This window comes from Pangasianodon hypophthalmus, chromosome 8 (genome assembly GCF_027358585.1).
Source record: "Pangasianodon hypophthalmus isolate fPanHyp1 chromosome 8, fPanHyp1.pri, whole genome shotgun sequence".
Lineage (NCBI taxonomy): Eukaryota > Metazoa > Chordata > Actinopteri > Siluriformes > Pangasiidae > Pangasianodon > Pangasianodon hypophthalmus.
In genome coordinates this window covers 27907969-27931534 of record NC_069717.1, presented here as the reverse complement: position 1 = coordinate 27931534, position 23566 = coordinate 27907969, and the positions used below count along the sequence as shown (strand labels likewise).

The 23566-nt window shown below is 40.9% G+C and overlaps 2 protein-coding genes across 2 annotated transcripts; both read right to left on the bottom strand.

The window, feature by feature from the left end:
- Positions 1-171: 171 nt before the first annotated feature.
- arpc5la (actin related protein 2/3 complex, subunit 5-like, a) lies at positions 172-8193 on the bottom strand. Its single transcript, XM_026945903.3, has 4 exons — positions 7758-8193; positions 4293-4365; positions 2200-2376; positions 172-1433 (listed from the first exon to the last, which is right to left on the bottom strand). Exons 1-4 carry the CDS (start codon positions 7895-7897, stop codon positions 1371-1373), a joined length of 453 nt encoding a protein of 150 aa, XP_026801704.1. The 5' UTR covers positions 7898-8193; the 3' UTR covers positions 172-1370.
- A 3757-nt stretch (positions 8194-11950) lies between these two features.
- On the bottom strand, positions 11951-22833 carry LOC117597849 (uncharacterized). The gene is made up of 4 exons (XM_034306841.2): positions 22016-22833; positions 20306-20575; positions 17769-17892; positions 11951-13925 (listed from the first exon to the last, which is right to left on the bottom strand). Exons 1-4 carry the CDS (start codon positions 22281-22283, stop codon positions 12995-12997), a joined length of 1593 nt encoding a protein of 530 aa, XP_034162732.2. The 5' UTR covers positions 22284-22833; the 3' UTR covers positions 11951-12994.
- Positions 22834-23566: the final 733 nt, after the last annotated feature.

Sequence of the window (23566 nt, the reverse complement as noted above, 5' to 3'; positions counted from 1 at the left end):
GCAAATTCTGTGTAATTGGTTTTCGTCCAACATCTTACCATTGATGTCAGTATTCTAAACTGGGTGTACGAGTGTGCTGATGCTAGCCACGTGCTCAGCTAGCGGAGACGAGCGTCTAATTTACACCTCCCATATGTGTGTGACTGAAAGAAAGCGACAAAACAGGAAACATCTGAGGAACAAGTAAAGCGATCCAGAGTGAGGTCTGAACTCCAGACGTGTATCGGCTTTAATGAGCAAACAGAGAGAGAGACAGAAAACAGATTTGTAATCTTTATTGCACCAGGCACTTCACATATGACCCCCGACCCCCCACGACCCCCCACGCACACACTCGCACGCGCGCACACACACACACACACACACACACACACGCACGTCCTCGGATGTCCCGAGCGTCAGGCGTCATCAAAAAGAGCAGGGCGGAGATTAAAGACAAGACAATCGACCCAATCACGAACTTTATATAACATCGTTATATAACAATGGGCTGGATTTTGTTTGTTTGTTTGTTTGCTTCCTTGTCTGATGTAGTGCTTAAAATAGAATTATAATAGTTAGTCAGCTAACTAGTCAGGTTAGCTATCGCAGAAAAGTTTAACGTTAACATCAGCCATGTTGTATGAAGTAGCTATGCGTATGTGTCATAACATAATTAGTGAATTAAATTTACATTTAAGCCCCGCCCTTTTTGACCCAGTGACGCTTGTGACTCGTGACACAATCGGGACGTCCGTGACCCCACGCGACCTCCACGCTAAATATCAATCCCCACGCGACCTCCACGCTAAATATCAATCCCCACGCGACCTCCACGCTATATATCAATCCCCACGCGACCTCCACGCTATATATCAATCCCCACGCGACCTCCACGCTATATATCAATCCCCACGCGACCTCCACGCTAAATATCAATCCCCACGCGACCGCCACGCTAAATATTAATCCCCACGCGACCTCCACGCTATATATTAATCCCCACGCGACCTCCACGCTATATATTAATCATCTTTCTGTACAAAAAGAAAAATCTGAAGAGAACAGAAGTGTGTATCCGAGAGCGCTGGCCAAAATCGATCAGAGTTTAGCTCGCCTAGAGTCGTTATCTTCCTTCCTCTTTTATTCACAGAAGACTCCAGGCGCTAAATATGAACATGATTCAATAACGTACAATAAATACACCGCACTCTTCCGACTGTTAAATAAAAGACACTGTTCAGTGTAGTGTGTGAGTGTGTGTGAGAGTGTGTGAGCACTCCTGATTGTGATGAGAATTAATGTGAGCTGTCCATATTTAAGAGGAAAAAAAAAAAAAACTGATCGATCCCGTGGCTCTGGATTTTCTTTTTTTCTTTAAATTTATTTTTTCACACGGATTTCCGCGCCGTCAGGACTCGTACGATGGAACCCAAACCTCCCACAGCAAACGCCTGCGAGAGAGAGAGAGAGAGAGAGAGAATATATAATTCATTCATGGCAATAATTAAAAGCACTAGCAAGTGATATTAAAGGGATTTGCTCACAGGAAAAGTTTATAATTCACAAAACGGTTCCTCATTAATTGACAGTTTCTATTAAGTCTCAGTGAAGGAGGTGTGGCCTCTCTGTCACTTCCAGTGAAGGAGGCGTGGCCTCTGTGTCTGTCAGTCTCAGGAAAAGGAGGCGTGGCCTCTGTGTCTATCAGTTCCAGTGAAGGAGGCGTGGCCTCTGTCTGTCAGTCTCAGGAAAAGGAGGCGTGGCCTCTGTGTCTGTCAGTCTCAGGAAAAGGAGGCGTGGCCTCTGTGTCAGTCTCAGTGAAGGAGGCGTGGCCTCTGTCAGTCTCAGTGAAGGAGGCGTGGCCTCTGTGTCAGTCTCAGTGAAGGAGGCGTGGCCTCTGTGTCAGTCTCAGTGAAGGAGGCGTGGCCTCTGTGTCAGTCTCAGTGAAGGAGGTGTGGCCTCTGTGTCAGTCTCAGGAAAAGGAGGTGTGGCCTCTGTGTCAGTCTCAGTGAAGGAGGCGTGGCCTCTGTGTCAGTCTCAGGAAAAGGAGGTGTGGCCTCTGTACCTATTAGTCAAAGGTGGTTAAGTTAAAGATGGTACTAAATCTAAAGGTAAGATGATTATAAGACGGTCCCGCAGGATGGCCGGGCCGATACACGCGTCTGTCTGACTCTCTGTCTGTCTGTCTATCTATCTATCTGTACTGTCTCTCTCTCTCACCTTTTCATGCCACTGCAGCAGGATGGCGCTGCTGTTATCTGACGGCTTCTCGAACCCTCTGTAGATGTACTTCATCAGCAGATCCACGCCGTTCTTATCCAGAGACTTCACGGCTGGCTCGATGTCGCTGCTCTTGAAGGAGGTGAGAACACGCAGCACCACGGCCTGGGCACGTTCCTGAGAGAGAGAGAGAGAGAGAGAGAGAGAGAGAGAGGGAATGCTGAGGAACTATTAATAGCTGTTATAGACGTCTCTGGAAAGCTGAGGCACGTTTCTGTCTGCACTTTCGTTTCAAACGAAACCAGTGATGTCGCGCTTTTTGGTAAGAGTTTAGTTTTAAAGGCGATTCCTTTTTAATCTCACTCTAATAAACATGTACTAACATTTTCACTTTCATCTCTAATTTTCCACACAGCTTGCACTACAGGTAGTGCACTATGTAGGGTGTGCAAGACGATTATATTATACCCTCAGTAGAGCGCATAAATAGTGAATAAGAAGGAATGTGTGTTCTGGCCTAACTGTCTGAGTCGTAGGTTATAGAGAAGTATAGTTTTCAGTAATGTTAGGAAAAAATCTATATATTTTTTTATTTTAAAAATGTATCCCATAATGTATTTTTGTCTACATCATGCAGCCCTAGTCTTAAATAATAACCAGATTTTTTTTTTTTTACGATATTATCATGTTTTTGCTACATTATCTCCATGCTTTAGCACGTGCATGCTCGCTCTCGAGCGCTGAACAGAATTAATGGACTGAATTATGAGGATTAATAAAAGGACAAATGCGTCTCTGCTTGAAATCTGTCCCGAATAAGTAAAACAGCTGTCCTCCTTCTGCTTTCTGAAAGAGACAGAGTTTATATTAGAGCTCAAAAACGTGGCCCAAATTAACACACGTCCGATATCACAACATGTTCTATATAACTGATCGCTTGCACGTGTCGAAGAACAGACTGCTTTATTTTAAACCACTGACATGTTTTTAAAACCAAAGCATTACAAAAAAAGTACTGCTTTTATAATCAGCCAGGAAATTTATCCGGTGCTATTTTTACTGCTCGTTTGGAGAATGAAACTCAGACGTGTTAAAAAACTTCCGAGTCTGGATCCAACTCCGATCATTTTTTAATAAGATTTGCATCCATTTTTAAATATAGTTTTGTATTGTGTGCTATAAAGTTTTATTATCCAACCATGATACTTTTAAAAACGACTAGTTTTAGAGAACAGCTTGAGATGGGCCAATCAGTGATGTTCAACAAGGCAAGCTCCGCCCACAATGATTCATACACTGCGTTCGAGTAAAAGTCATAGTTTCCAATCTCCGACTCAGAAGAACCAAACAAAACGCCCCTCAGCCCGATTTCTCGGAATTCCGACCCAGAAACTCGGGCTGGTCTCCTCAACCCCGAGGTTGAAAATGACGTAATTCCGAGTTCGCACTTCCGAGGTACGTCAAACGCAACATCCGACTCTGGAGCTAAAACATTCGACTTCGTGGAACTGCTGTTCTTTAAAAAGAAACTAAATTCGGGTCACGTTTTAGTTATCTAACCTGCTAACGCAGAAGGAAAAAAGACAAATGAGTGCGTGTTTCGTAGCTTCAGGAGGATCCTGAGGCATCCAGAGATGGACCTGCTCCAGCCGGTTTCTGCCTCGTGAGGATTTGGGTGTTCAAAGCAACGCTGCCAACCCTATGTGGACTTTAAGGACTTTGAGGAAGACAACAACCTCTACATGACTATAAATAAATACAGAAAGGACATTGTTCATATCACACTCTCCAGTGTCACCCAAATGAGGATGGGTTCCCTTTGGAGTCTGGTTCCTCTCAAGGTTTCTTCCTCATATCATCTAAGGGAGTTTTTCCTCACCACAGTTGCCTCAGGCGCCTCAGGCTTGCTCACTAGCGATAATTCTGTCTAACATCTAGGGCTGTTTGCATGTTTTTGTTTCTGTTTGCATGCTTTTTGTTTCTTATGTTCTGTAAAGCTGCTTTGAGACTATGTTCATTGTTAAAAGCGCTATACAAAAAAAAAAATAAATAAATTGAAAAGAAAAGGAGGAAGTAGAGCGTGAGAGTCTTACCTTCACGGCTGGGTTTTTGGAGTTGATGGGCGGGTTCTTCAGAGCCACGTGGAACGCCGTCATCATGTCTCCTGTGCATTACTGTCGGTTAAGGAAAGCAGGTGAAAAGTCTACGCCGTCCCTCTGGACTCATCCTAAACCACACCTCCTGCGTGTCTCAACACAGGAACACCGCGCGGCTGTGTTTAATCCGCTACGTTACATTACGTTACGTTGCTACCTCTGCCGTCACTCCGAGCACGTTCCTAACTCCATCGTGCACCACGGCTATCGAACACGCAGTTCCTGACCACAACTAAACCAAACAACGTTCTAGTTTTAGCTAAGCAGCGCTGCACACTGCCATGCTAGCTAGACTTTTTTGTTTTTGCCTCAGAGTGCCATGTTTCCTCTCAGTGTTAAATACTGACAGCGTGAGAGATTTTACAGCGAAGACGTTCTCAAAAATATATTTCTTCAAAAAGAAAAAAGAAAGAACAATCTTTTCCATTTTTAGTTATTATACATACACACAGTTGTGCGAAAACTTCATAATACAGTTTTGCCGTAATCTTCCTCACAGCTTTGTGTGTGTGTTTAAATGGTCGATTAATACTGTGATGCTGTAAACTTTTTTTTTTTAAACATCGGAGGCGTTTACGTACCATTTACGGAAGGAGTCTCCAGTGCCAGCGCTTTGTGTTTACTCTGTAACATAACAAGCTGCATTTTTTTGTCTTAATAACTTCAAGAGAGAGAAAAACAGGAGGCTGGTGAGGAAGTAAAATTCTCTCTAAAACACTTTTTTCCAACATGGAAGTGTTTCGTAGCTTCGCTGTTCAGTGATGGAACATTAAAGAGCTAGAATTTGTTAAAATATTGAAACTGCACCACTTCTGGAGGACGTCTGGAGCACAGAGCTACAGGATGACATCAGATGAGCGTGATGGCAGGAATGCTGTTTGAGGAAGGATGGAGAAATGCTGATCACAGGAACTCGTTCTACCTGAACAGCTCCTGACTCGCGTTTGCTTTTTTCATCACACGCTACAGCTGTGTGTTTAAATAAATACTAAAAAAAAAAAGTTCTTCAGATCTTCAGACTGAAAACGAACGACTGTGACCTCAACACCACGAGAGTCAGTGCTGCAGATCACACTGGTCATGTGACGCGTGGTTTCGCTTGCACCTGACGATAATAAAACGTCTGAATGTTCCTCGTAAAGACACGACGTTATACAAGACGGCACAAAGGTCACCTGCTGGACCGCCGCAGTGATTACATTACGCTGTTCTCCACACGGAGATCCGCTGCAGGTGCTGGGTTTAAGGAAAGAGCTGCAGAGGAATCACGAGAGCATCAAAGCCACGTCGAGACTCTGAAGTTACACACAGACCTCCTGCGAGTCACCGCACACACACACACACCACACGCGCACACACACACACCACACACACACCACACACACATGCGCGCGCACACGCACACACACACCCTATACGCACACCTACACACACACAGCACACACACACACGTGCAAACACACACACGTGCAAACACACACACACCATACACACATGCCACATACACACCACACACACGCCCTATACACACACCACACACACATGCGCGCACACACACACACACACCACACGCACGCGCGCACACACACACACCATACACACACCACACACATGCGCGCACACACACACCATACACCATACACACCCTATACGCACACCATACACACACATAGCACACACACACACGTGCAAACACACACACACACCATACACACATGCCGCACACACACCGCACACACACCGCACACACACACGCCCTATACACCCACCATACACACAGCGCTCACACACACACGGCATGCACACACACCCTATACACACACCATACACACATGCGCACACACACCGCACACACACACACCCTATACACACACCATACACACACCGCAGACACACACACACCATACACACATGCGCACACACACCGCACACACACACCCTATACACACACCATACACACATGCGCGCACACACCGCACACACACACCATACACACAGCGCGCACACACCCCCATACATACACCATACACACAGAGCACGCACACCCTGTACACACCCTACGCACACGTACACACCACACATAATACTTGCACACACCACACTATGTGCACACACACACACACCGCACTATGTGCACACACACACACACACCGCACTATGTGCACACACACACACCGCACTATGTGCACACACACACACCACACTATGTGCACACACACACACCACACTATGTGCACACACACACACACACACACCACATACACGTGCACACACCATACATACACGCACGCACGCGCACACACACACACACACACACACACCCTGAAACAGGCCATACAGGGTTTGTGTTTTAGGTTAATAAGAGAAACCGGTCCTCCTGGACACCCAGATGGAGCACATTTCTGCTGCTAACACGCCTGCAGCAGGTATTTATACTCAACACTGGAATGTCGGAGGACGTGGTGTCACACAAACACAAACACAAAGCAGCACCAGGGCTGAGTGATGTCTAAAAATAACTATATCACCATAACTCATTATCTGATTACATCCCCATATTTAACAGCAGGGTTGCCATGGTAACCTGCATCTTGAGCCCCTCCTCCTCCTCATCTCTAAGACATTTCAAAAACAAAAAAAAAAACGTCATTTATAAACTTCTTCCATGATAAAAGCGCCTCGACAACTACAAACCCCGGCGTGAGGCGCGAAGTAATCGCTCGCGACTGGTGAAAAGCGGAGAAGAAGAAGAAGAAGAAGCGACTGAAAAGGAAACACAGCTATCGGGGTTTTTTTTCCTGTAAGGTGATGTTCTATAACATTTATGGAAGGAGTCTCCAGTGTCAGCGCTTTGTAACACTCACACCCCCTTCGTTTTTTTTCTTTTTTTGTCTAATTCACTTCAAGAAGAGAGAAAAGGCTGATGAGGGAACGACTGTTTATAGCTGCTGTAACGTAAGCGACAACAGGAACTAACTCGTTTTTTTTGTGGACGTTCCACAACATTAAACGTAACTACAAACGGATAAAAGCGAAACTTGATCAATTAAAAAAATAAACATGTAAATGTTGGCAGGCTGCTGTGGGATAAGAGGAATAAAACACACTTCAGGATGTGGTGTTATTGGAAAATAATCAACTTCGCTGTGATAACAGTGAGTCAGAGAGCAGAGCTAAACTGGAGGCTACAGACTTCCGTGACTGATTAACATCATCAGCAAAAATGTTCAAATGCACATTCATTAATTCATTAATTTAAAAAACGCGCGCGCTCTCGCTTTCTCTGATATGCATTACACGCATTTCTGCTCGTGCATGTGCATGTGTGTGTGTGTGTGTGTGTGTGTGTGTGTGTGTGTGTGTGTGTGCATGATTAAAAACCGGTGTGCGCGTGGAGGATATTGCCTGATGAGCGCGTCCACCTCGGCTCCGTCCGGTCCCTGCTGCTCCGCGGCCTCCTCGTTCTCGTCCACGAACCGGTTCTCATCGTACTGGTCGATGTCCACGCCCCGGAACCGCGACCACAGCGTGTTCTTCGCCATGACGACCAGCGAGCGGCTCGAGAGCGCGCGCGCGCTCTCTCTCACACACACACACACTCTCTCTCACACACACACACACACACACACACACACACACACTCTCTCTCTCGGGTGTCGGGACTCGCGCGCGCGCTGTGCCGAGTGTCGCACGGTGAGTGTCGGTCAGGTGCGCGCCGTCACCGCTAACGTTACCTCTCTCCCAGCACGAGCATCTCCACTCAGCGCCGCTGCCAGAGCGGAACCGGAAGTGCGTGTGACTGCTGACGCGGAGACGCCGCTGCTTCCGTTTCCTGTGAGGTGACAGTTTAGAGGCCCGTCATTAAAATAATAACAATAATATAACAACTCATATATTGTTTTTTTTTTTTTTTTTTTTAATTATTATATTAAATAGTACAATAAATAAATAAAGTCTTAATTTAAACATTAATAATAGAATTGCTGTGCAAAAGTAAAACAAAAAGAAATTTAAACAGTACAAATATAGAAAAACAAACAAAAGCAGTATTAATTTAAACATTAATAACAGAATTGCTGAACAAAGTTCAAACAAAAAAGGAATAAAATATAAATCAAAAACAAATAAATATATAAATAAATACATAATCTTAATTTAAACATTAATAACAGAATTGCTGAACAAAGTTCAAACAAAAAAGGAATAAAATATAAATCAAAAACAAATAAATATATAAATAAATACATAATCTTAATTTAAACATTAATAACAGAATTGTTGAACAAAGTTCAAACAAAAAAGGAATAAAATATTAATTAAAAACAAACAAATAAATAAATAAATACATAATCTTAATTTAAACATTAATAGAATTGCTAAAAAGGGAACAAACTGAAGTAAATAATTGTTCAAACATGGAAAATCGTTAAATAAACAAATAACACAATAAATAATAATGAGTCTTAATTTAAAATTTTGATAATAAAATTGCTTTGATAATAAAAAAGCAAAACAAAAATAAATTTAAAAAAATGTACACACACTGGAAAACAAAACAAACAAACAAATAAATAATGCAGTTATTAATAAACAAAAAATAAATCAATCATACGCGAGAGTTGCAAGTAAAAACAAGAAAAAGCATTAAATAAAAAAACAAAAATAACTAAAAAAATGCAGTAAAACAGAATTTTAAAATTAAATAAAATTAAAACTACACATTAATGTAAATATGAATAAAAAAATTTAAAAGGAAAGTTAAAAATGAGACAATTTGTTGTTTGGTTTAGGTCAGTTTTCAGAAATGATGGTGTGAGTGTGTGTGTGTTAAACATGTGCTGAACAAATAAATTAATTAATTAATTAATTTTATTATTATTTTGTTGTTGTTGTTTATATAATTTTTATAAAATAATTACGCACAGGTTTTGGGATGTGAAGGATTAGTTCTGTTCATTTCAGAGGTTTTTTTTTTAACTCTTCTGTCCCAGGGAAGCTAAAATGTGAAGGCAGAATGCAGGAGTCTTCAGCCTGTAGGTGCCAGCAGAGATCTTTAATCTTTTCTCCTAGCTGCAGTTCATCATTTCTACCATTTCATCATGAAGGATTGTAATATTTGTTCATAAAGTAATGAACACAGGAACAACACAAAGCACTTTAACTGTAATTTCTCCCCTCTGTAGATCCCCAGTGAATCAGTGAATCAGTGAATCATTTGATTCTTTTTGTGTGGTTTGTGACTCTCACCACATCAGTGAGCTCGTATCTCTCTTTCTCTCTTCTCCATGTCACGCCAAGTCTTTTTACTTTGGTTTCCAAGCCGTCTCGCTCTTCGTTTCACTGCATCTGGATAATTCACAGAACATCTGTGTGCCATAATTGCCTACTACTTATATACCCCCTTATACAGATGTGCTCATGAGCTTAGATCACATCTGGGCTGATAATGTAAACCAGAGCCCTGTGTATGTGTGTGTGTGTGTGTGTGTGTGTGTATAGCTTTCTGCCTGATACCATGTGTGTGTGTGTGTGTGTGTGTGTGTGTGTGTAGCTTTCTGCCTGATACCACTCATGTGTGTGTCTCCAGATTTTATCACTGACCATCTGCAACATCCTCTTCCTCATCTTTCAGGAGCTGGCAAATATTTACCCCGAGTGTGAGAAGAGACTTCAGGACATTTACACCAATCTTTAATAGTTTAATAGTCTTTAATAGATTGTGTGTTTATGTTCATGTCTATCTTGGCACTCAGTGTATGAGATTTATTCCTCATTCCTTCCTCTCTCTCTCTCTCTCTCTCTCTCTCTCTCTCTCTCTCTCTCTCTCGCTCTCTCGATTCAATTCAATTTTATTGTTATGATTATCTCTCTCTCCTTCTCTCACTCTGCTCTCTCTTTCTCTGTCCCTCTCTCTCTCTCTCTCACTCTCTCAATTCAATTCAATTTTATTGCTATGATTATCTCTCTCTCCTTCTCTCTCTCTCTCTCTCTCTGTCCCTGTCTCTCTCTCTCTCTCTCTCTCTCTCGATTCAATTCAATTTTATTGCTATGATTATCTCTCTCTCCTTCTCTCACTCTGCTGATCTGTCTCTCTCTCTCTCTCTCTCTCTCTCTCAATTCAATTTTATTGTTATGATTATCTCTCTCTCCTTCTCTCTCTCTCTCTCTCTCTCTGTCCCTGTCTCTCTCTCTCTCTCTCTCTTTCAATTCAGTTCAATTTTATTTTAGTCTCTCTCTCCTTCTCTCTCTCTGTCTCTCTCTCTCTCAGACTCTCTCAATTCAATTCAGTTTTATTGTTATGATCATCTGTCTCTCCTTCTCTCACTCTGTTGATCTCTATCTCTCTCTTTTTCTCTCTCTGTCCCTCTCCCTCTGTGTCTCCCTCCCTCTCTCTGTCTCATTCTTTCTCTGATGTTCTGTCTCTATGCCACATTCTCTCTCTCTCTCTCTCTCTCTCTCTCTCTCTCTCTCTCTCTCTCTCTCTCTGTGCCTACATATGGACTTATGGAATCATTCCATCTCTTAACTCGGAATCTGTTTATTAAAGCATCCATGCACATTTTCTCCACTTGATGATTTACTCGTCTACTTACAAAGCAATTGACTTTTAAAATGAATTGGAAGACTTTTAGGTTGTTAATACGAATACGAGTTTGGCTTTCGTCCTCCTTTACACATCTCTGGAAATGTTCGCTCTGTTTACGAGCACTCCATAGGAATAAAATCTTTTCTTTTTATTCCATTCTTTGCATTTAAATCTTTTGATTTTTCAGTTGCAGTTGTGGTGCGTTATACACAACAGAGCGGCTGTAAAGTATTTATGGGTATAATAGTATTACGAGGCTCACACAGTACACATATCTCTATGCGATTTTATATTCTTCTTCTTATTATGATTTATTTTATTGTCTTTTCCTTGTGACGTACTTGGAGCTGAATTTTCTGCATTTTTCTGGGAAAAAAATTTCAAGATACCAAACATGTGTGAGAAACGTGAAGCTTCGATTTACTTCGATCTACAGATTGAACAGGTGAATAAATCTGTATGTTGATTGATCTTAACACTTGTATATACAGAATAACTCATTTAAATGTAAGAAGTGCTACTGTTGATGCTGTGGGCGGCCATGTTGATTGGCGCCACTTGCTGAACTCAAGGACGATCCGAGACCCCAAGTCGGAATTCCGAGTTGAAGGGGCGTTTTCTTTGTTTTTCCCGATTCAGAGTTACGACCTTTAAATGTAAATGTACATCCGGATGTCTGTAAAGTGGCCGTGTGAAAATGTAAGCACTGTACAAATAAAGCTGAACGGAACCGATTTGAATCTGTCTTGAAGTCCATCTCGATAGACGGATCAAATTGGGAATCTTTGACGGGATAAGCAGAGCAGAGCTCCGGTTCTATAATTTGATGGATCCCCTAAATATCACCGACCCTACCTTTTCTATGTGAAGTCATTAGAAAGCATTGTGTCACTTAGCCTTCTTTGTACAGCATGATAAAAGGGTAACCACCACATACACTACGTCTGTTTCACAGTAATAGATTTTTAATTCAGTTTAATAGACAATTTGTTCACTGTGTAGAAAACAAACAAAAATATCGACTTATTTGATCTCAATCTTCATACTTGTTATAATAGCATACAGTATAAACTGTTAGTAATGTTACTGCTGATATTCATTTTAGGAAAAAAGACTTCTGCAAAATTCCTACATCCCTTTGTACTTTCTGTTTAATTTCCTCATTATAGCAGTGTGTAATTCTCTTAAATGACCTTTTTTTAATCATTTGCTCACGGCAGCTTTCTGCAACGTTAATTTCAGCTAGCGCTCCTGCGGGATTTTCACTGTTAACATTGACATTTAGCGTATAACATAGAAGATAAAACTTTAGCTCTCTCCATCAGCAAGATTTCTGTCTTATAGCCGCAAGTCTCGCAGAAACGATTTTTCATTACGAATCAATGTGCACCAATATTACACCCTGTTCAGGGTTGCCAGATCTCAGCAAAATTTCAAAAACCACACAAAAGACCTGAAAGTAACCCAAAAAGTTCACCCGTTGTTAAAGGGAAACACATTTTTCTTCTTTTTCTCAGCCTTTTGCATGTGAAACAGGGTCACTGTGGTGCGCACGCATTTCTCATTTGCATTATCAGCAATACGAAGTTTAATCATTAACTAGTACAGACATTATCCACTCCGTAATCTCCCTTTCCTTGTCCTAATCTTTGCCACAGAAATGCTTCTGGACATCATCGACACGCTGTCACTTTGCTCTTACACTTTCCCTTTGTTTGTCATAGCCTATGTTTGTGGAGAGTGATTTATTTGATTTATTGATTGATTTGACTTGATTTATTTGTAAACATTTGCTTTAAAACAAGATCTTTGTCATTTTTAAACTAGCCCAAAAAACGGCTTTTCCACCTGCAGCTTTGTATGTGTAAAAATCACGACCTTGGCAACCCTACACCTATTCATTATTAATGTTAATGCATGACAAATGTACTTTTAATTAACTACCATAAATGTTGAATTAACACAGCTACCATAAACACACTAATAAACCAGAACATGGCAATAAGGATAACGCAAACATGTTTGTGGGTCTGTGTTCAGCCAAACCTCGGCATCAGTCCAAACCCCTCCACCTGTTGGTTCGAGTGTGCAGCTCACACACACTCTTGGTCTCCTGAGGCCCCCGAGGCCCCCACACGAACGTCTTGGTGGTTTTGGTTTTACGAGACAGAGACCCCCACCACTCAGAGCTCGTTATTTTAGGGCGGGGACCGGTTATTCCACTGGAGTCCATTTTCGAGACGTGCCGACTTCCTCTCCACTCCAAGCTCGGGGGTCTTTCAGTCGCAGGTTTTATGGCTCTTTTGTCAAAGTCGATTTCAGTGGGCCGTGTTTTGGCCCCGTGGCGTTCGGGCGTATGAGGCGCTCTGATGCGATGGCCAAACGAGGAGCCGTAAAACGACGGCAGCACACATGGCGAGGGTGAAGAGTGTGTGCGTGCGGGTGGGCCGGGGAACGATAAAGCCGGCGCTGGGAGAGTCAGCCTCCTCGTCATCTTGGTTTCTGAGTTTCTGACATGAGCAGCTCCAGATTTTAGCTTTGTAGCTGCTGTTTTCTGTCTTTCCTCTAAAACATGCTGATGTGCTGCTGCCGTGGGTTGAGGTGTATCATCTGACTTTCCAGAACGTCCCTCTTCTTCTACGGAGCTACGTTCCTCGCTCGGTTCCTGGCTGATGTCACAACTATTCTCTCTTACACCGTGTTGTTCATTCTCTTCTTTTTCAATACGCTCATTCCGGCTGCCTCGTTGTCTTTCTCCATCTTTGTCATCTTCTTCCATCTTATGATTTTGCTCACTTCTTGTCTCCACTGTAATGACGTCTTCCACGTCATCAGGTGGTCTGTTTCCTCCAGTAACGTCACAGTTTCTATTTCCATCATTCCACACATCAAGCTGTTCTTGAATTTGAATCTCCCTGTTTTTTCGATCCGTGTCAGCATCCTGTCTGTCTGCCTCGACGTCCAACACCTCGTCCATTTCTTTCCTGTTGGGAAACAACCTCTTTAACCGATTGCTGCATTTCAATAATCTTAAGCCTTTACAACTTTATTCGCAACATCCCGCTTTTCAAATAGTTCGCCAGTGTGTGGAGTCTAGAAATGTACTCCTATAAATGCATAAATGGATTGTATAAACGTATCACAATGTGAACAGCCTCGCATGTCTGAAAAGTCTCATAAAGAGCGATGAGTAATCCACATTAAAGAGCGCGCAATTCTCTTCCCCGTCCCCCGAGACTCGAGTGTGGAGCCTGGAATTATTTGCAAAAACTGCAGATCCCTACTGAGGACATGACTGCAGAATATCGACTCCGTGACCAAACGCTGCATCCCAGCTGCTGACACACTGAAATTTCAGAGGCATTAAGAACGCAAACTGAGCCGTTGTTGGAGCTCTCCAATTTTTTGTACAGTTGCTGAAAGTCTAAATATAAAAGTATCCAGTGAAAACAAAATCACATTTACACGCTTTTCTCATTTACCCCAAATATATCAGCCAACACCCGTTTAGTGTCAGGAACAAAACTTCACAGTGTAGCGGAATGCTGGAAAGTTATAAGGGCGGCCATCTTGGCCATCCACTCTCATACCATTTCATAAAATCTTTTTTTTTTTTTTTTTTTTTTTTAAACCATCGTTGCATACAATTGTTTTCATCTTTTAGTTATATATAACAGAGCAGTTATAAAGTATTTATGTGTATCAGTTAGTTTCACACATTACACGTATCTCTACTCAATTTTAAAGTTATAAGGGCGGCCATCTTGGCCACTCAGTATCAGATCTACACTAAAAAAAAAAAAAAAAACTTCAATTTCTTGTTAGAAACATTTAGAGGTGAAAAGTATTTAAGTGCTTGGACTTTGTAAATATATTTAACATAAGCATCATTTGTGACACTCTTTCCTCAGAAGTTTGTGCTTCTTTTGCCTAACTGGGGTTAACCCCACCCCCTTAACCTTAACATTAATCTTGGTTTGATTTAATATGAATTAAGTCGTAAGATCAGGTACGAACATTAACTCCGCCCCTAACCTTAACCTTGGTTTGATTTTGTATGAATAAAGTTGTTAGATAAGCTATAAACATTAACCCCACTCCATAATCCTAACCTTAACTTCAGTTTGATTTCGTACGAAGGTACGAAACACAAACCCCGCCCCCAGTCCGATCCCTAAGCTCGGTTCGATTTCGCATCAATAAGTTTGTAAGATTTGTAAGAACATTCACCCCGCCTCCTAACAATATCCTTAACGTATGTAACTTTTCATGTATATTTTGTTGTGTGAATTGTTCGTTTTAGCTCAATTCATTTACTTTTTCCATTCAATAATAATACTTTTAGGTATAACTTTCACTCGAACGTAACTTTAATGCATCATATTTAATCGAGTTCGACTTTAACGCAGTACCCCACACTTTCCCTTAAGTATAATTTTTCTGTATATTTTGCAACCATGGAAACTAACATGAGACATGAAACATGTCACGACTGATCAGCTACATTTGAGCTAAGTGGAACACTGTGTGAATTTTTTTTTTTTTTTGCCAAATTGTTACTACAAGTTATTTGATTAAGACAAATGACACTAACTGTACATTGTAGCTCGTACGTTATCAGTGTATCAGGTTCTGCGGTGCCTCTGCGCAACCCGAAACACCTGCTTCTATCCAAATTCCTGACTATTTTATCAGTAATAAAACCTGAAACCGTAGCACCGAGACGGCCATGTTGACGTTATGGCCTCCGGGGTGATGTAGTCGTGTCGGCGCTAACATGATTTCCAGGCCAGCTGGATGTCCTGCTCTGAGCTGGAGGGATTTTGGGTGGATGATGAGATGAGATGTCACTGGATATCCCCACTGCAGCACGGAGGGAGTTCCCACAATGCCATGTGTTTCCCCCCCACCCCAAAGATAAATACACCAGCTGCCTCGTAACAGTCATTAGGTACGAACCCCGGGCACTGAGAAATCCCGCAGTGGTGTCTGAAATCAGGACAGATTTAATGCGCAGAGTGAGATAGTGACGGACGACTTATAAACAGTTCATTCTTGAAAAATTTGGAGCCCACAAAGTTTTCATCGACACGCTTAAACAGGCACCATGTTGCTAAGTTTAAACCTGTTTTCATTCTTAGCTAATGTTATCATGTAGCCAGGAGGTATGAGCATGTTAGCCAGACTGCCAGCCACTTTTATTCTGAGTATGTTTTTCATCTCGAGTTATTTATAATTCATTCTCAGGTTGGCGGAAAGTGAATTGGATGTAAAACTCAAACTTCTTAAACTTCAGTAAAGTGAAAAAAAAAAACACCCTGATGTACAATAAAATCACAACAATATCCATATATAATGCTTATTTCCAAATCCTGCCTTCCTGTCACTGTTTAATAGTTTAAACGCTCATTATAGCGATAAACAACTCACAATAAACTTCTCCTCGGAGAGAGGCAGGGGACAGGAAGTAGTAATGCACATGCTCGCACTCTTGAAGTAACGCTGCTCCGAAGTTCGTACGTACGATGTCGGAAGTCGTGATTACAATATGGCGTGTGTTTGAATGGTTTTGGTCTGAAAAAAAATCATCAAAAACTAAAACTGAACTAGTACTGAACAGTTAACATGCAAAATTACCACGTAAATATTACCGTCTGCTGTTTAATTGTCACGTTCATATTTTCGGCCAACATGACTGTTTGGTGTTGACACGCCCCCAACTTGGGGTTTGTAGAAATGTCTCCGAGTTGTTGGTGTTTAACCTCATAATTACGACATTTCCGACAGGACTCGAAGGCAGGAAAAAAAAAAGGCACCATTTTGCACAACTAGCCAGTGGAGCTTTACAAGCTAGCTAGTGTTGATTTGTTTACTGAGAACACACAATCTTGCTATGTTTAAATGTTAATCATGTTGTCATGTAGCAAACAACTTCGAGGTGGTTAACCGAACTGCTGATCAATTTCATTCTGAAGTGAACTGAACTTAAAACTTAATCTTCAGTTGGCTAATTTCACTACAATAGCCAGTATTATTTTATTTAACTTTTTTTTTTTTTTTTTTTTTTTTTTTAACAATGCTAGGCAAAAGTATTTGAACCCAGTGTATTAATATTTTGGTTGCTGTAGTGTAGAATTAAAATCTAAAATCAAAATTGTTAAAGTGAACTCAGAAATGTTTATGAGTTTATTTTATTAGGAGAAAATCTCAACCTAACCAAAAAAGGCCGATCTGCATCACTCTAATATACTGTCTTACAGTTAATACTGTAACACTGTCTAATATCAACTGTAAGACAAACTTTTATTCCTCTTATACCACAGCAGTTTGTGAACAATAACAATTTTTTTAAATTGAATTATTAAAGAACGTCATACTTTTTATAAGTTGATCGTTAGGTTTAATGTTGTGTAATTTCGGCAGCTATAAACAGCCGTTCCTTCACCAGCCTCTCTTTTCTCTCTTAAAAAAAAAGGCGTAAAAAAAGCGTAAACTCCTCTGTCCTGAAGATTTCTGAAAACTTAAAGTTACAGCTTTACCTCTGACTGTTTCAAAGCTCTGACACTGGAGACTCCTTCCACAAATGTTAAATAAACATCTCCTTACGGAAAACTTCACATCAACGATTACACACGTTATTTTAATAAACACACGTTTATGTGAACAAGCTGTTACTATAAAAACGATAACGTGTTAGAGCGAGCGCATTAATATCAATTTGCAGCTGCACTACTGTCAGAGCTGCTGTCATGGAAACCAAATCAACACCTTCTGACCAATCAGAATCCAGAATTCAACAACACTGTGGTGTAGACATAAATAATAACCTGGTGTCAGTGTGGTAGTTGGGCAGATAGAGGTGAAGAACAGGAGTTCCAGTCGAGGTGCAATCCAGAGTGTCATGGTGTCCATTTTCACTGGTTCTCCACACCATCCTGTAACCTGGAGTTCCTCCACACACACACACACACACACACACACACACACAACTATGTCATGGTTTCTTACATAGTGTAAGTTGTCTCTGAGTAAAAAAGCTTTAAACCTCATTGTCATTTAGGAGCTTCTGATTAATAATCATATTTCCAGACTTTTCCATCAATAATAATTTACGATTATTTAATTTGAGCCTCAGCGTAAACTCCCTGCTGCCGAGCTTTGATCCGATACGTCTTTGATCTGACATCAGCACTTTAAAAGGTTCCTCAGGTTGGTGATAACGATCCTGAAGCCCGTTAATCTTACAGAGGGTGGATCTGAGCAGCTATAAAGTTCGCACCTGTGATAATAATTAACAAGTGAGAACTTCCCATAGTGAGAACTGATCCAAAAAAATGCACTGAGCTGTATACGCAATACTCACCCTCAAATTCCTAACCTTTAAAAACCTTTAGTCTCACACTTAAAGGATTAGTTCAGCTAAAAACGCAATGTGCACAATGGGTCTCTCGGAAATCGATCACAAGAGCATCTGCGCAAGAAACGTGGTGTTCATGGAAATGCGTATCCTACGTTCACTCCTGAATTTGTGTAAAATTACATCCATGGTTGGCTTCAGATTGTATAATTGTTGATGGGTTGCTGCGATTTTTTGTGAAACTCTTATATGTTCATTCATATTAATGACTTGAAAGAAAGAATTCCATAAATTACGACAAATAAAAACCTGCTAGGAAAAAATGGCGCCCTGTGAAAGTGTGTCTATGGTAGTCGACTCGCTGCAGTGGCTGAGCTGCATTACTGGAAGATTTAGCGCATGTCGTGCTTAGGAGGCGCTCTTTCACCATTTAGACGCCATTTTGTCATTTTCAGCTAAATGTAAATCAGCTGTTCCGTGAAGGCGCTTGCTCATTTACGGCTGATTGGTATTTATCAATCGTACATGTGACTATGTGAAAAAATCTGCAAACTGTTGCAAATCTGGTGGGATTTTTAGTTAGAAAACATTTACACACAACTTACACAATTAAATAATGAAGGCACAATGTCCTGCTAAAATGTAGTCGATTTGTCACATTTTCTGGTGTCTGCACTGGAGCTACGAGGCTAACGTAGCCGACATGTAAAGAAAGAGATAGCTACAAATTTAGCGTGTAATCTTTATGGCTTTGTGGAATTGTTATCTATAAAAATGGACAAAATTCCTAGCTCAATCTTAAAGCTAAATCACTTTATTACTGTGGTATTTCTCCACACCAGCACAAGATAATATACAGTAGATCCAATTTAATTTGCATAATTTAATACTTCAGTCATTTTTTTGTACAAAAGCAAGTGTGAGGATTGACATGCAGTGTGCACAATGCTAAACTGGTAGCTATACGCTTCTCTTAAACTTTGTAGCTGCATTACTCCAGTGCAAATCTAAAGCAAACTTCATACCCCGAGCTTGTTGTGGCTGATAGATTCTATTTTGCAGTGGGTGGAATTTGTGTATATTTTAATTCGGGTTGAAAATATAACTTGTAAATGTGTAAAAAAAAAAATAATTCCGTAACTATTGAATCGTATCGTCAATACCATGGTTTTCAGTATACTGCATCATGGACTCTTTGTATTGATTAAAGCAGCACTTTTTCTCTGATTTTCGCCTCTTTAAAAGTTTTAAAGTTTTGTAGCATATTTGAAGCAACTCATCACATTTTCTTTAGCAGTAAAGCATGACGTTTGTGATATGACCACTTCAGATGTTCACTTTATCATCACGCTAAGTGTCACAGTTGACAAATAGCTGTGGAGTAACTGGGGGAAGGGGATTGTGGGCAGCCTGTAAGACCCCTGAGCTAATGGCTCATTAACTGCACTGACATGTTACTTCCAGATTCCAGAGCTGCCCCTCAGACAGAAGCATTCAGGGGTAAATACCTGATGATTGATGGCATGCGACTGTTCATTTTAAGTGGCTGTTTATTGGGGTGGTTGTCAGATGGGAAGAGTCGGTCCCGTCTCAAATGGTGGACTTGTTTACTTACTTAGAGTCACCTTCGGAAACAAACGTTAGGATTGCCCGAGAGAGAGGTACTTAACCCCTGTGTGCTTGGTTCAGTTTCATTAAAGGATGTGAGAAGTCATTTTTTCAAAATGTTTAAACATTTTTTTTTTATCTAAGAGGTCATGTTTTGGTCCTTTTGCCCTTTGAGAGTACTAAGGTGAAGTGTTTAAGTGTTTAAAAATGACAAGTTTTTGTTAATCAGCAAATACGAGGTAGTGGTGTCTCTTATTAGTCTCTTATTTCTTCCTGCATACACAGCAAATTTTATCGCTTGCTGATCTCCTGAAGCAGTATAACCCCCCTAATTTATTGCTGGACTGGGGCAGTAAGACACATCATTGGTAATTAGTGAACATGAAGTGCCAGGAGTACCTGGTGAGAGCGGATTAACGTCACTCCGTCCTGCCAGAGTGTGTGCCGGAGCAGTGGAGGGTCGAGCGTCCGACGTCACCATCACTCTCGTCCTCACTACACCGCTCTGTGCTCTCTTTTTCTCCTCGCCTGCTCTCCTGTGTTCATCCACGATTCTGTTAGCGGTGCTCTCTTCTCTCTCGTTCTCTTCAGCTTCTTTGGATTTCTCATTTTCAGCTTTATTGCCACAGCGCTCAGGTCTCAGGGACAGAACACACCTCTTTCCACATGCTGGTGCGGAACATAAGGGAGCGGCTGGTGTTATTATATCAGTTATTAAAATCGATTTCTTCGATTTCTTAAACACGGTGTAAGTATGTTAACATTCACATGATGTATAGCTATGGCATTGACTCAAATGGAAGTAGGAGGAGTTCTTTGGAGGTTGTTTATATTTAAACAATGATATTTAGTACTGTTCAGATGGAATAACATTTCTGAACATATGTCCGTTAAGTAATGATCTATTCGCATGATCACATAAATCACAGAGATGGGCATGACTTTATAATATACCCATGGTCATCACACCAAATATTTTGTGTCCTACATACAAATCTGAATACAAACTGATTGTTTTGAGTTTTATTATAAGTGCTTGTTGTAGGGGCGTGGCCATGCTTGCGCATTAGTGGGTCACATGACCATGGCAAGTCTTTACCTGAGCTTGGAACCTAATAACTTACTTCTGTGCATCTCGGACACCTTTTAAATGTCATCTAGTATATGTTCTTGTTCTGTGTTTTAAACTCATCATTTTGGTTTCAGTTAGAGATAACAGAAGAGAGCGAGTACTTCCCGGAGCGTCTTGAAGAAAAAGTGCAAACATAATTTCATACATGATATAATGCAAACTTTACCAAAATGTCAATTCAGAAAATATATATATATATATATATATATATTACCTGCCGTTATTTCTACTGCTCGTTTTATATTAGGTAAACATCCGTAAATATTATGTGGCAGATTCAGACAGGAATAAAATCCCAGAGATACAGCAGTATTAAGTGCATTACTCATGAAAAACTAATCCAGTTCGAATAGGGCTTTTGGGTGATACTCGTGTCTAGGTTTGAGAAGTTTTCTGTATTGACTTGGACTAATATGTCCAAACTTATTGGCTTACTCAGACTTGTCTCAGTCTTTGCCATTGGTCTCACTAAATATGGTCTTTGTCTCGACTGAGAGTTTGTAAAAAAGAATAATATTCGTCTTACCTTTTCTTTTCATGTGCATGAAGTTTGATGAGAGGTAATTCCTTCTTCTCGATCACAGCCCAGTGAAGCCGACTAGTTGAAGTAAAGACTTAACCTCAAAGCTTATTTAATGGTTTTTGATCTCAATTTCAGTTGGACTCGATCTTGACTTTTTTGACATTAAGACCTGCTCTTAACTCGGTCTCGGCTAGCCCTGCACTTGGACTTGTCTTGGACATGTTAATATCAGTTTTGGTAGCAACAACGTAGGAGAAATAGCCAGAATATTCTCTGATACTGTACTTAATGGGAATATTTTCAGACACTACTGAAGATTGCTGTGCTGTACTGCAAGATAGAATATGAATCTAGCCAGCTAGTGTTTTTCAAAATACAGGATCAGGGATTTGTTACTTTACTGTACAAGTCTATAAGACTTTTATACTAAATGACAGCATCAGCATGTTCTTACCCATGAGTGACCCATTCTTCTGAGTAACTGAGGACGGCATTCCTGACCCTGCAAGGCCTCTTCTGTGAAAAGTGCCTACAGTGGAAGGAGTCAGCAATCTGAAGTCATATTTCCTCAGCGCTTTGGGATTCGAGCCTCTCGCCTGGTCTGAAACATGAAGGTGAAGTCCTTGACTTACAGAGAAGGACCATAACATGGAGGTACAGCTCCGACTGCAGGGAATGCCGTCACTCGGATGTTGCATGGCTCGAGGGCATACGCATCTCATAAGTCATAGAAGATCTAAAACTAAAGAGAGAGAGAGAGAGAGAGAGAGAGAGAGAGAGGAGAAGTATCTGTCACTCCAGAGGAAGGATTGAAGTGCACTTTGCATAACTCTACATGCTGTTTCATATTACTGATTGAAAATAATTCATCAGTGTTGTCCATCCCTGACATGTCAGCACAGTGCAATGAGTGCTATGCTAGCACAGAGTGATGAAAAGACTGGATGGAATCCTACGCCATCAGATTTTCATTAGCGCTTCATGCTATGCTAGCAAGATTTATTTTCCTTTGAAGGTCCAGAAATTGAATGTGGTTCCTGCTAGCAAATTAGCTGAAACGATGATATATGACAAGAGTGTGAAACAAACTGTTTGCACATAAAGGACCATTTCAGACCCTGACATTTTCTCGATCTTTTTCTCATCTTTGTTCTCTTTCTTCCATTTTCATGCAATCGCTTGACGTCATCTTCTAAGGCCGAAGTTCAGTCCCAGCACTGATCCTGTTCTTGATTTTACCAACATACTGAGGCTTGATATTTAGAATCAAAAATATTTTTATGAACACTATGCTTCTAGAAACGAAAAGTTCCTCAAAAAAAAATACTCTTTTGGAAACCAAGTCTCTAGAACCCAGAACATAGCTAGCAGAACCTTCAGTCATGTATCTGACACGTTCTAACTTTGCATTATAAAAATAATGTTCAAAAAACATCTGAGGTTTTATAAACATTGTATATATTATGTAAATGTTTGTGGTAACATTCCCATGATTAAGAAATATTACAGTAAGAAGGTTAGAAGAAGATTTATAAGTCTATTTACGTAAAAACATTTTCAGAACGTACAAAAGACGCAAACATTGACTGTTTTAGGACCCGAGAATTCCTAGAACTGTAATCTGACATACATTCCATGTTCAGAATAATGTTGCGCTAGGCTAAAATCTTCAGCCGGGAAGGACGCGGGACTGTTACTCGTGTGTTCTCCGGTTCTCGAGAATCCTCAGCAAGAACGTCCTTTGCACTCTCGGAACTAAAAACCACCCACGACACACCAGCAACACAGGAAATGCATCAACTCTGAGAGAACTTATACGTTTGGAGGGGCGTCTTCGCATGAACCTCACGTCTGTTATCTTCAAAAAGCGAGTGTGTTTAGTGGGAGTTTAATTTATCGCTGGAATCTGGACGTGATTGTGGTTTGGCTTGTTGTCATCTGCAGCTTTACTGTCGAAACTCAGAACATCTTTCTCTTCGTCGTCTCTGAGCGGGGCGTCAGCAGA